The sequence below is a fragment of the Pelobates fuscus genome, chromosome 5 (assembly GCF_036172605.1).
Source record: "Pelobates fuscus isolate aPelFus1 chromosome 5, aPelFus1.pri, whole genome shotgun sequence".
Lineage (NCBI taxonomy): Eukaryota > Metazoa > Chordata > Amphibia > Anura > Pelobatidae > Pelobates > Pelobates fuscus.
The window spans coordinates 123,889,798-123,903,627 of NC_086321.1; the positions used below are offsets into that span (position 1 = coordinate 123,889,798).

The 13,830-nt window shown below is 42.9% G+C and overlaps 1 protein-coding gene across 1 annotated transcript in view; it reads left to right on the forward strand.

Annotated features, from left to right (window-relative positions):
- The first annotated feature begins 10,345 nt into the window (after positions 1-10,345).
- NAA25 (N-alpha-acetyltransferase 25, NatB auxiliary subunit) overlaps positions 10,346-13,830 on the forward strand; it is a 34,821-nt gene continuing 31,336 nt past the window's right edge. The window contains exon 1 of the mRNA XM_063454225.1: positions 10,346-10,424. Within this exon, the coding sequence (XP_063310295.1) occupies positions 10,367-10,424 (58 nt within the window). The 5' untranslated portion in view covers positions 10,346-10,366. The remainder of the gene's footprint in view (positions 10,425-13,830) is intronic.

Consider the following 13,830-nt stretch of genomic DNA (forward strand, 5'->3'; position numbering starts at 1 on the left):
AATGTTAATTCACTTGCAAATCCTAACTTTAGCAAATAACACTGTATATATGTTAATGCATTTGATCAGGGAAATGTAAATATCAGTTTCTTAGTAGCTGAGGTGTTTCTGAGATTCTGTATGTCCGTGCCTGAAGCGGTTCTGACACTTTTGCTATGTGTGTATTTATTTCCACTTTTATTTCATGTATTCTCATTAAGAATACATATATAATTACAGTATATTGTTCTCTAAATTACATATAGAGCTTTCTTCTGATACCATGTTTGTATATATAACAGACGATTAGGTGTAAATATTACCGGTAATATAGGAACACTCCAAACACCATATTCACTACAGCGGTTTGATTTCTTAATCAAACCAGGAGCCAGCCCCTGCCTCTACTACAGCCTAGAGAAGGACACAAGAGGTTAGTTGCTCTGCAGAGGCTGCAATGCAGGGCTAACTCATTGGTTGAGAGCCTTAAGGCTGATTGCCCTGAGCCAATAATCTAAGCCCTATACCACCCGGCTTTGCATAGACAGAACGCTTCCTCTCTCTACAGGCAGACCCTAAGTAAGAAATCAAAACGTTCTAAAATGGTTTCCTCACTTAGATTGGGGGGTTCACCTGAGCACTCCCGGATAACATAAAATTACAGTGCTCTGTAGTTGTTTTGGTGCTTGGAGTGTTCCTTTAATGTTTTGCTGATAGTTTTTATACAACTAGTGCAGATGAAAAAATTACATCAATATTCATTTATGTTTTAGTACACACTGTGGAAAAGCCTCATGTGTCTAGGATCAGTTTTGAAAGTTCAGGACAAATCTTGCATAGGCAAGTATGGAAATTTAGTAACAAACAGAGAATTTTAGTAAACCTAATTCTACCTATAAAATGTTTCCTGAAAAGAAGCTTAAAGGGACACTATAGTCACCAGAACCAATACAACATAATGTATTCCTGACACTATAGTGTTCCTTTAACCCAGAAAACAGTTGAAAAGACCGGGGGGACCTATTGGTATGATTTTTTTAAGACAAACAGGTGCTATTCTGGTTGCAAAATGCTAAATGTTGAGAGTCATTCTATTGATTTACTGGCTGATCGGAAATTATTTAAGACATTCCCTTTTGTTTGCTTTGATAAATCTCACCCTTTGTGGGTTTTTTTTTTTTATTGTTAGAGAATTAATGGTTTGACAAGTCCTCTAAACTATTGCATAGCACACAACTCACACCTAAATAGTGACGCATGTATAATCTCTAAATTGTAATCAAATGTAATTTCAGCAGGACTCCTATTGTGAATGAAAGTCTTTCATAGGGCATTAAGCCATAAATTGTTACACAGTATAACATGTCATGAGAGATACATTAGGAGAATCACAACCATGAGGAAGCTTTTTAAAATAGATACAAATTTAAAGGGATACTATAGTCACCAGAACAACTACAGCTTAATGTAGTTGTTCTGGTGAGTACAATCATTATGTGCAGGCATTTTATTCAGAGAAAAGGCAGTGTTTACATTATCCCTACAGTCATCTCCAAAAAAAACGGTGTATTTTCCTGCCTGTGATAATTACGTTAGCCCATTGTGTTTAGTAATTATATCACTGGCAGAGGGGAGGATTTTGTGTGTAATTGCTGGGAGTGTCTGAGTGTATTGTATGTATTTATTGGTTGTTCTGCAAAACCCTGTGGGTGGTACTAATGTGTAAGAATGTGTATATAAAGCCAATAAAGACACAGATCTGTTCTGTTCCTGCTTGACCCTCAACACGGAGCTTTGTCTCGTTCTTGGGGGGGATTTATTGTCTGCTGTTCCAGTTCGACTGCTAGGAGTGTAAACCTTTCAGATGTTTTTTTTTATGTGACTAAGTGGCTACTAAAAAAGACTGGACATACCCTATTTGCAATACCTTGGGTTGTCTACTTTTGCAAATGGTATGCCATCATGGGGGTAATTCTTATTCCTGGGCTACCATATGGTCTCAAAGGCAACGTAACCAATCTGGCAAATTTTAATGTGAAAAAAACGGAAAAATGTAACATGCTATATTTGACCCTGTAACTTCCCAAAACACAATAAAACCTGTACATAGGGGGTACGGTATTACACGTGAGACATCGCTGAATACAAATATGTGTATTTTATTGCAGTAAAAGCAAACAGTATGATGACACTCACAGTTAAAATGTCACGTAGAACTAAACAAAAAATTTTAAATTCTTATTTTTTCCCATTTTTTAAATATTTTATTCATATAGAATTATGTTTCATACCTAAATATTTGATGTTCAATGAAAGTCCTGTTTCCCCTGAACAAAATGATATATAATAAGTGTGGGTGCACATAATATGAAAGAGGTGAATTACGCCTGAACAGACATATAGCGCAAATTCAAGTTTTTGTTTACGTGTACATTTGGCTCAGTCCTTAAGGGCTTAAATATGGTCTCCTCCTTTACTGTGTTGATTCTCTTTATGTATTTAAATGTTTCTATCATATCCCCCCTGTCAAGCTAAACATGTTAAGATCCTTTAACCTTTCCTGGTAAGTTTTAACCTGCAATCCATGAACCAGGTTAGTAGCCCTTCTCTAAAATCTCTCTAAAGCAGTGGTAGTCAACCTTTTTCTACCTACCGCCCACTAATGCATCTTTTTGGTTGAAAAAAATTCCTTACCGCCCACCAGTTTTCGCGCAAATGCGGAATATTTTTAAGAAAGGAGGGTGTTTTTTAAAAAAATAAATGTACGTACATTTATCTTTTTATTTCTACTTAATGCAGGTTTATAAGGTTTTTAACTTTATAACGTTTAATGAGAAAACAATAAAGTAAATTGAAATTACCTTTACTAGTGATTAATGAGATCCTTGAGGTTGATGCTGCGAGACTAAATATTTGATATCTGGTTCGATTTTCGTAAGGAACAAACGAAGGTCTCTTTCAGTGATATTCAGACGACTTCTCTGTTTGCGCATAATATGATTTCTCATTTGTGCGTCAGCTCATCTCCTCTCCCTCCTCAATTCCCCTCCCCACCTTTTTTTCCCCTTTTTTCTATTTTTTAACCGTCCTTATAGCAATGCCCAGTAGGAAGGCTGAGCTAGGTAGCCCACTTACTATAGTCCACTATAACAGACAGGCACACATACAAGACACACACACAAAGACACACACAGACACACACACACACACAAGACACACATACACACATACAGACACACATACGACACACACACACACAGACACACACACACAAGACATATACATACAAACAGACAGGCACACATACAAACAGACATGCACACACACATGCAGACACACACATAAGACATACATAGACACACACACATACAATGACACATACATACAAAGACAAGACACACATACATACAGACAGACACACACACACATATATATACAGACAGACACATACAGACACACATACGACACACACACACAAGACATACATACAGACACAGACAGACACACATACATACACACACAAAGACACAGACAGGCACACATACACACAAGACACATACATACAAACAGACAGGCACACATACAGACACACACAGATGCAGACATACATAGACACACACACATGCAGACACACAAGACACATACAATGACACACACACACAAAAGACATACCTACAAAGACACACACACACAAACAAACACACACATTATATTTAAGTCACCCTCCTGTTTCCTACCTTTAAGGTGCAGGAGGGTGACTTTCCCTGGGGTCCAGTGGTGGCTCAGGTGGATGGGAGTCAGAGTTCCCACTCTGACTCCCTGGTGTTCCTCCCGCGCGGCCCTCAGTTTTAGCTGGGAGGAGTGACCGGGGAATCACTTCCTCCCAGCTCTGATGTCATCACAGGGGGCCCGGTCGCGCTGTTAAAGCTCCCTGCGCTGACCGGGCCCCCTTACAATCCGCATCCATCGGCCCCGGCCCCGGCGGTTTACCGGGCGGGCCGGAGCCGCAAATGGTCACGGCGGTACCCAGTCGCACGGGTACCGCCGGCTCGCACCCGGCCGCCCCATCAACCTGGAAATCCCTACCGCCCACCTGGAATCCTGAAACGCCCACTAGTGGGCGGTAGGGACCAGGTTGACGAACCATGCTCTAAAGTATCAATATCCTTCTTAAGATACGGTCTCCAGTACTGCGTACAAGTGAGGTCTCACCAGTGTTCTGTACAATGGCATGAGCACTTCCCTTTACGTTTTATTTTGATCAAAACGTGTACATTTGGCTCAGTCCCTAAGGCGTTAAATTGGAATTGTGAAATCTGTAATAAAAGTCATGGCCATTCGCCAAAGTTTATTCAATTTATCAAAATAAACAGATTAAAGGAAGAAGTTGTTTTGTGTTTTATTTATACTATGTATTATTAAGAATGCAACATTCGGGGGCCGGGCCTGACTGTCATGGTGGACAGACGTGTATAGCTGGAGCTCCATACCCTACTAAACCTGGCCAAAATGGCTAAAAATACACGTCTTAACCGCCCTAAAATACAGCACGAGACCCCAAGCGACTTACTAAAGCCAAGTCCCCACGTGAACCGGTAAAGCGGCCCATGAGTGGACGATGGACAGCAGATTGTACCCGCGAGGGCATGCGCCCTAGCGTGTGCTGGGCGGGAGAGGCGGCCAACCTCCCAGCCTGGAGCACTCCGGAGACCAACTGCCACAAGCGGGCACCCCGCAAACCCCCCCTCGGACCGGTGGGGGTGATCCCGGTCCACCCCTGGGGGTCTCCCCAGACAAAACGGGAACGCATGAGAGAAATGAGAGGCCTACCTAAAATGGCAGAAACCATGCTGCCTTCCAGCAAGCACAAGGCCCAACCTGGATCGAATTTTCGCCGAATTCTGGCTTAAGCTCAAGCACCGGCTGCAACAACGGGTCCCAAGACCACCCAGCTCACGTTGCCCTCCTAGACAGCCGCCAACCGATCCGCAGCAACGAATCGCAGCACCGGTGGGATCTAAAACCACACCATGGCGGCGGAGAGGAGAGCACACACATTTTGCACACACAAGGCATCGAAGCGGAGGACACCACAGAAGCCAAACACAAGCCCGCTACAAGCACTCACCATATCAGGGGCGACCCTACGCAGGCAGCAAGGTACAGCCAAACAACCCCACCAACTCCTGCTCACTCACCGGTCCCAAAAGGAGATCCAGGGACACCCACAACAGAGCACTGTATAGCCCCAACGAGGCATCGGGTGAGCCATCAGAGACACACGGTAAACAGGGGTCCAGGACGGGGAGACCGAACACGACTCACTGTGCCACATCGCGACCTCTGGGTATTGATCCTCCTCCATCCGGCCTATCCACAAGGGGACCTCTACCTGGGGGACCCCAGGGGACCTCGCTATGACATTTTGCTTCCCCACATGCCACCTCAAACGTATTTTCTCGTGGCACCACTAATCCTAGGGCCGACATACAATTAACCTATTCAGGTAAATAAAGCTACACCACGTATATACATTCTGTTAGTTTTTGAAGCAGCATGACAATTATATGTCCAGATAGTACAGCGATTTTACCTTATGTTCAGCTAGCATGTTAATCCCACAGGTCACAGGATTAATCAGTAAGAGTGTAAGAGTGTTAATGAGTTAATAAGTTAATGTGTAAGAGTGTGCATGTGTCTGTGCATGCTGGACACAGGCCTTCATGCATATCCTGTAACTTTTGTTTGGGAATTCATGCATTTTTAATATAAGTAATTATTTTGTTTTTACTCCCCCCTTCTAGCACCATCTTCTGCACTGCACTGTTAGCTTGCTTTTTTTTTTCTCTTTTCCCCCCTCACTCTGTGATCTTCAAACAAGATATTTACGACCCTCTGCAAGAATGGTATCTATTTTCTATGAAACCTGTGTCTTATCTGCACTCATCGCTTTAACCCCTGTATCACAACTCAACTTTCTATGTGTTGTCTTGCTCAGAAATGCTTTAGACTTGAGAAAGGGAGGTTCTTCCGAAAAAAAAGGATTTTGTTAGTCCAATAAAAAAGGTATTACAAGATACAAATTTTATCTGTTTTTTTTTAAATTTCTTTATTTTTTCATCTTGACAAGGATATTTTCATAACATAGGCGACATGGCTTATGCAAAAGCCTAAAAATATGCGACATAGTACAATCCCTGCTAAACAATAGACAACTTATAACATAAGCGACTTAGCTTGAGTAGTATGCTTGTCCAGTATCCCGTCAAGGTTTTTTTTTTTTTCTTTTTTTTTTTAAACAAACCAAATATTTTACTGAATACAAATATAACAACATAGTATATGCTACAGTTTAGCGTGCCTCACGTCCTGTATGTTCAACTCTTTAAAACTCTTTCCCCTCTGGTACAGTGTGGTAGTGTGGTAGCGGTACCTAATGTAACGGGGTCATTCTCGACGTTTCCCCTTGTGATTGGGGAGACTCTGTTTCCATCAGGGCGGTGCACTTTACGCTATTATTATATATCTCACTGTGCAGCCGCGTGCGGCATCTAGCATTATGTATTACTTTGCGGCTAATGTTATGGAATGGTAAAAATGACAAACAAGAGAAAGGTGACAGAGTGTAGAATCAGAAAGAGAATGGAGAGTTAGCTGAAACGGAATGGGGAGGGGAAGAAAGAGAGGGGGGGGTACGTCAGTCCCATGCAGTAGAGCCCCGTCCGGGATACCTAAACCGTGTCCGGACCCTCTGGGGGGATCTTAAGTTAGTTACTACCCCTGTTTCACGGGGGGTCGGAGGGTGCCAGTGTGTTGTAGAGGTCACAGTTCTGCCAGGGTTCCCATAGTTTGTCAAAGTTGGACATGGTCCCTTTTAGTCGGGCGGTCAGATCGTCCATTAAAGGACCACTCTAGGCACCCAGACCACTTCAGCTTAATGAAGTGGTCTGGGTGCCAGGTCCAGCTAGGGTTAACTAATTGTTTTATAAACATAGCAGTTTCAGAGAAACTGCTATGTTTATCAATTAGTTAAGCCTTCCCCCTAATCCTCTAGTGGCTGTCTCACTGACAGCCGCTAGAGGCGCTTGCGTGATTCTCACTGTGAAAATCACAGTGAGAGCACGCAAGCGTCCATAGGAAAGCATTATGAATGCTTTCCTATGTGACCGGCTGAATGCGCGCGCAGCTCTTGACGCGCGTGCGCATTCAGCCGAAGGGGAGGAGAAGAGGCGGATCGGAGGAGGAGAGCAGGAGGAGAGCTCTCCGCCCAGCGCTGGAAAAAGGTAAGATTTAACCCCTTTCCCCTTTCCAGAGCCGGGCGGGAGGGGGTCCCTGAGGGTGGGGGCACCCTCAGGGCACTCTAGTGCCAGGAAAACGAGTATGCTTTCCTGGCACTAGAGTGGTCCTTTAAATATACCTCTTTGATATTGGATATGACCCTCCGAGTCGATGGCATTTGTGTTTGTAGCCAGGTGTGCGCTAGCGCTCTCCTGGCGGCTAGGGTGATTTTATGGAACAGCTTCTGTTCCCTCCTTGTCCAATCGTCTATAGATCTGCTAAGCAAATACGTCCAGGGGTTTAAGTCGGGCGCTCTATGGAAAATTATTTTAATCAAATCGTATATCCCTGACCAATAGGTTTGCGCTAGGGTGCATTCCCACCACATGTGGATGTATGTGCCTCTATGGCCGCATCCCCTCCAACAGGTGTCGGTAGGTGTTTGTTTCATGCAGTGCAATTTAGCTGGCGTGGTGTACCAACGAAACATCGTTTTATATGCCTGTTCCTGAAGGGATACACAGATGGACACGGAGTTGTTAGCTTCCCATATTTCTCTCCATTCTATTCCCTCCAGTACCTCCCCTAAATCCCGTTCCCATGCTTCTGTGTACGCTAGGTATCCCCATTCCCCTGTTTCCGAGCTTAAGTGTGTGTATAAGCTGGAGATTAGGCCTCGTTGTGTGGTTTCTGTAAAGCACATCCTCTCAAAGAAGGTCTGTGGTGTTTTGGCGGCCTGTTGCACTACTGGTTGCTGTACGTAATCTCAAATTTGCATATTGTAACGGATCACCTGGCACCCCGACTTGGTACCTCCGTTAATGGATGCTCCTAGTGCTTCCTGAGGACTCCAAGCACTCTGGCAGACACCACAATCACCGAATCCGAGAAACCTTTTAAATTCTCCCAAGCATATGAATGCTGTAGACCATTGAATAGGAACCATACGAATAGGCTTGTACTCCTAGCAGTCAACTGGAACAGCATGCAATAAATCCTTCCCCCCCAATAATGAGACGACACATCACTTTGAGGGTAAAACAGGAACTCTGGACTGGCTCATCCAGCCTGGCTTTTATTTCCAACTCACACATACAGGCCACAATCAGGGGGAGGCATAAAAGAACCAATGACATAGATGTTACCTCCCACACATCCCCTCCCCTTAGTGTGACACATAATCCCATTATGCATACAGTGTAAAATATACTTTTACACAACTTTCATAACTTTAAAACCATACATCACATTCACATAAAAATACATATCCACAATCAATCCATTCAGGGGAACAACATATTAAAAAATGGCATGAATCCGACCAGGGGTTCAAAAGTTACTAAAAGTATCTTTTGTTCCTTTCTGGCTGGCAGAAAAACATCCCCACAATGCACCCTGGTTTCCTCCCTTCTGCCCTGGAGTTAATTGGAGAAGTAATCCAATTACCCAGGACTAAAGGCAGACTCCATTAACCACATGGTTGCAAAACAACATAAAACACTTTAAAATACATAAAGTCACATTTACACATAACACACAGACATTTCACCTATCCCCAGATAGCTGGGATCTGCACGCACAAAACTACCGAATAGCGCGCAGATCCTACTCACACAGTACAATTGCCATGGAGCTAAAGTCTTTCCCATAGTCTTTCATTATATGAATAGGCTCCATGGTATGGCTATCTGGGGTATCACATTCCCATAAAGTCTGGTCCATAGTCCAAAGGCAAGAGGCGGGCAATCAGCCCCCTCCAAGGACACGTGGCGAGGTCGGTTTCGCCACACATATACCTGAAGAAATCGGCTGGGGAAAGATGCGCTAATTGTTGTATTTGAAGGTTGAACAGGTAAGGCCATTCGACCCTGTCGAAGGCCTTTTCCGCATCTATTGAGACAAGTAGAGTTGGTGTGTTGATGGTTTTTTGTCTCCAGATGAGGTCAATGTTCCTTCTGGTGTTCTCGAAAAGTTGTCTATCTGTTATAAATCCCACCTGGTCAGGGTGTATCAGCGTCTTCAAGCTGGGGTTGAGTCGGTCTGCTAATATTTTTTCCAGGTTCTTGATGTCTTGGTTGATCAAGGAGATAGGTCTGTAATTGTCAGGCTGTAGAGGGTCCTTTCCAGTTTTCTGCATGAGAATTATATTAGCTCTGGACGTCTCACCATCTGCGGCCCCACCGTCCATGAGGTAATTGAAGAGCTTTTCCAGTCTTGGCGCGAGGTCTTCCTTGAAAGTTTTATAATATGTTACAAATTTTATCTGTTTTATACATCTACATCACTGGACTAATACGGCTACAATCTCTACTCGGATAAATATATCCGCAGCCATTTGCAAACACCTCAGGCTACAGACACCATACATACACATTACAGTGTGGCAGCCTGGACATCCCCAGGTACTACAGTTTTCAGGGAACTATCCTAGTGGCTCAGTCCAGGCCTGGATGAGGGTGGAGTTGATCGCTTGGCATATTTTTGTCTGCCCTCTCTGTAGGTAGCCATTTCACAGTAATATCTCTTCATGATGGAGGGAGGTTTAGCCATGCAGCTATTTGACGTACTTATTTCTGTATATACTACTACTGTTTGTATATATATCTTATGTGAATGGGAAAAGCTATCCAGTCTCCATATATTTCATTTAGAGTATCCTACATTACTTTTCCCACCTGTGTCTGGTGTAATACTCAGATATAGGTGTGATATATTTACATTTGACAAAGGGTTGTTGTTTGTTGTTGTTGGGGTGATTTTTGGGTGGGGGGGTGTATTTTGATAGTCTAATTTAATCAAATTAAATGAAATCCATTACTGATATTAATAAAATGAACGATGAACCACAAGTTCACTATCATTGAATATAAATGTCAGTAATACAGTAATGCGGTGTGTCCCCCATGCAGGGCTGACAGTAACTCCTGCCCCCCAGCCACACGTGCTGTAATGTAAGCGGGCGATGAGCAGGGAGAGGAGAGGAGCTCCTGCCAGTCACATCCCCCCCGGCCGGGAACACCTCTCCCTGCTGCCAGCTGTGCGCTGTCCCTTTAATTCCCCCCGTCCGCTTCCTGTCGCGCATGCGCCCTGGCCTTCTGCGCTTGTCATCATGGCGGCGCGGGGCCATGTGCAGGATCCGAACGACAGGAGGCTCAGACCGATCTACGGTGAGTCCCCGGGCTGCGGGGACCGGGTCTAGGGGAGGAGGCTGCCTGCGGGACTGGGAGCCACACAGTGTCTGTAAAAATAGGGCAGCGGGTGTGAGAGGGCGGCCCCCGGGGGGACAGGAGGAGCTGGGCCTGGACTCGGGCCGCCCGGTGCCGGGATGAATGGCGCGGCCGGTACACGTGGGTTCCGGGGAGAGGGGCAGCATGTGGGAGCTCCCTGGGTGGACGGAGAGCCTAGACAAACTGTGACTGGATCTGAACGGGATAATGATTCCACATCAGACCTCTTATCCCCGAATGCAACCATTGGGATTGCAATTCGCTGCTCACTGAGTTTAGAGAATAAGCCAGATGGTGTACCTACCTGCATACTGACATACAGGAGCTCTCTCTCTCTCTGTACCAGGTAACCGTGTATTAACACCCTCTGCGTGATGGGGCTGAGATATGAAACTTTAGAAATCTTGCACAGTATTGTAACCCCTTATAGATACACCGCATGCTGTGCAGTGTATATAGTGATATTATCTGTCAATGATACATGGATTAATGCATGGGAAACACCATGGCACGCACCCACCCTGTCAGTAATTTTGATTGCTCTATAATGTTTTATCCGGTCTAGTAAAGCTTCCCATTTATATATGATACCGATTTGTCCTCAAGTGCCCCAAACTTGCTTGCTGTCACTGCATCTGGGGAGTTTTTATTTGATAGATTCTGTCAGAACTTGGTCTCATAATCTCTATGGTGACTGCATTCTATGGAACCTTGCTACAGAATAAATCATGAATATTTAATTTGTCCATGCCTTGTGTCAGATGTATGGTTAACACTGCTGTATAAACTTTTGTGGCTTATCCTTTTTTTTTTTTTTTTTTTCTGTAGTTTCTAATAGTTTTTAAATGGTATCCAGGCATAATATAGATAATTTGCCCCTATGGGATAATGGTGTGTAATTTTAGAGTATATAAAAGTAGCCATTTTTATTATAATTATACTAAATCATTACACTGTAGAGTCTTGTGTTATCTGTTTAATAATTTCATGTTAGCCATGATTCCGTCCCCAGCATATGGTTCTGCCCTTCAAGATACTAATTTTGCCTGCCTAATCAACATTCATTCCACAACTGCATCATATCAGTTATGTCAGGAGATTGCATAATTATTCTTGTATATACCTTGCGTATCTGTGTTTTTAAAATATTTGATAGCTGACTTAAAATTGTGGGTTCTCCGGTTTGTCTGTGAAAATTTGATGTAGTCCCTGTCAAGCAGCGCTCCTAAATGCAACATTTTGCTATCTTTTTTTTATTTTTTTATTCTAAGCTCTATTCTTTGTAACACTGTAATTTATCATGCCCTAAATGTTGTGACTTTAAAAAGCACACTTAATTACAATTAAATATGTTAAGTGTGTGTATATATACTATTTTTTATGGAGTGATTTTTATAATCAACTACAAGTATGATTCTCATTGATCTAGTTTTAACTGCTGTAGAAAACACTACTCTTGCAATATTGAATATTACCATCATCCTAGCACAAACGTGCTCTGCAATTGTACAGTGGGTTAAATAACAAGTAATTGACAAACATAAAGTGAGTTGTATATTATGGCTTCTGCAAGATCTGTCCTCAACTAGGCGTTAATAGAACTGAAAAATTTGAATAATCAAATCCACTCGATTCTATATCTCAGTAATAATGGATAACCAAGACAAACCTTCCAGTCTGATGTGTAACCATTATGCTCTGACCGCTACAGTCACTCCTATTGCTCCTAGGATGACTGCTGAGCATTATGGACTTGTAATTCCAGTTTCAATCGATCATTTAAAAAGAAAAATGTATCTTCTCCGAGTGTGATTTTTTTTTTTTTTTTTTTTTTTTTTGACAAAATGTGTTTTGATGTGGGAACTTCAGGAAGAAATAGTCTGTTAAACTCTGACTGTGATCAGTGATGCTCGTTTGGGGTGTAGAAAGTAAAACCTAGAATACCCTTGTGCTCCCAATTGGATATTGGGGATGCGTTTCATTTTACATAAGGAGATGCCTGACGTGTCACTCATTTAGCCATTGATTTAACCCCTTAAGGACACATGACATGTGAGACATGTCATGATTCCCTTTTATTCCAGAAGTTTGGTCCTTAAGGGGTTAAACAAACTTTAGTTTCTTAGAAAATCCAATTAGAACTTGCCTCATTAAGCATACCATTCCTAAGGACAGCAAGCATGCCTAATATGGGCGTGAGCAGTTGCCTCACATGGGTGCAGAGTTACCCTTTGCCTCGCATTTGTCTCACGGTTGGGATCTTTTTGCATGTGTTCTGACATCTGCACAGTTAAAATTGGAATTCTAGTAGCCCCATGCTAATGTATCTGTTCCTTCTATTTGGATCTGCATTGCTGCAAAAGTAATGCACATACAACTGATGAAATCATTCACTCAGATTGAGATGAGAATTGCAGTGGCCCTGGTTCTGCACCAATAATTATTGTCTCTCTCTATAGAGCAAGCCATTCTGTACATAGCCCCAAACTGCATGAAGGTCTCTTCTGCAGTTCATACTATGTTGCTGGTCTTGGACAGGTCCTCCATGTTTGCATTACTCTTCAGAACAGACCCTTCTTGTACCCAACACATCTTACAACTGTGGCACCTTCTCGGGTCAGGCCATTGTGTCAAAGATGGAATGCTGGGAATCTTTAGCAATGGTGGAATCTCTGATCTTCTTTATCTGTATTTGGGCTTAATGGAAAGTAGATCTATTTTTAAGTACCGGTGTATATATTAGAAAATGCTGATAACGAATTTCCCTTTCCAGCACACTCTGTGATTTTTATCAGCGTTAAAGGCTTGTTTAAATGGATTACACTGCATGCCTGATTGTATTAAAATCTCCAAATAACGCACTTTCACCGTTTCTGCTGTTTTGTAAGTAAGCAGTGCTTGCAGTTTATGGCTCAGAGCCATTTACTGTGTAGAGTGTGCAATAGGTACAGTGTAAATCATGCCTACTCGATGGCTGTTTGCCAGCAATGTTCTCAGCTGCAGATTCCATTAGCCCTGGTATTTGCTTCAGATTTGACAGCCCCTATACAAGCCGGATGGACACGGGCACTGTTGAACGCTTGTTATGTGTGTTTTTTGTTTTGTTTTGTTTTGTTTTTTCTTATACATAATGTAACGGTCTCACACTCTGGTCATGTATGTCCAGCCTATAGAAGTGATTTTTGGACCTCCCCAATAATTTTACAGTATGTTACCCTATGTTTTCCTTGGAATCGAGGTAGGCCTTTTTTAACTGAAAACCAAATTGCAAAAATATTTGAACGGGAAAAAACTTTCTAACTCTGCTATTGTCACAGCTTGTTTTTAATGAATAAACACCTATAAC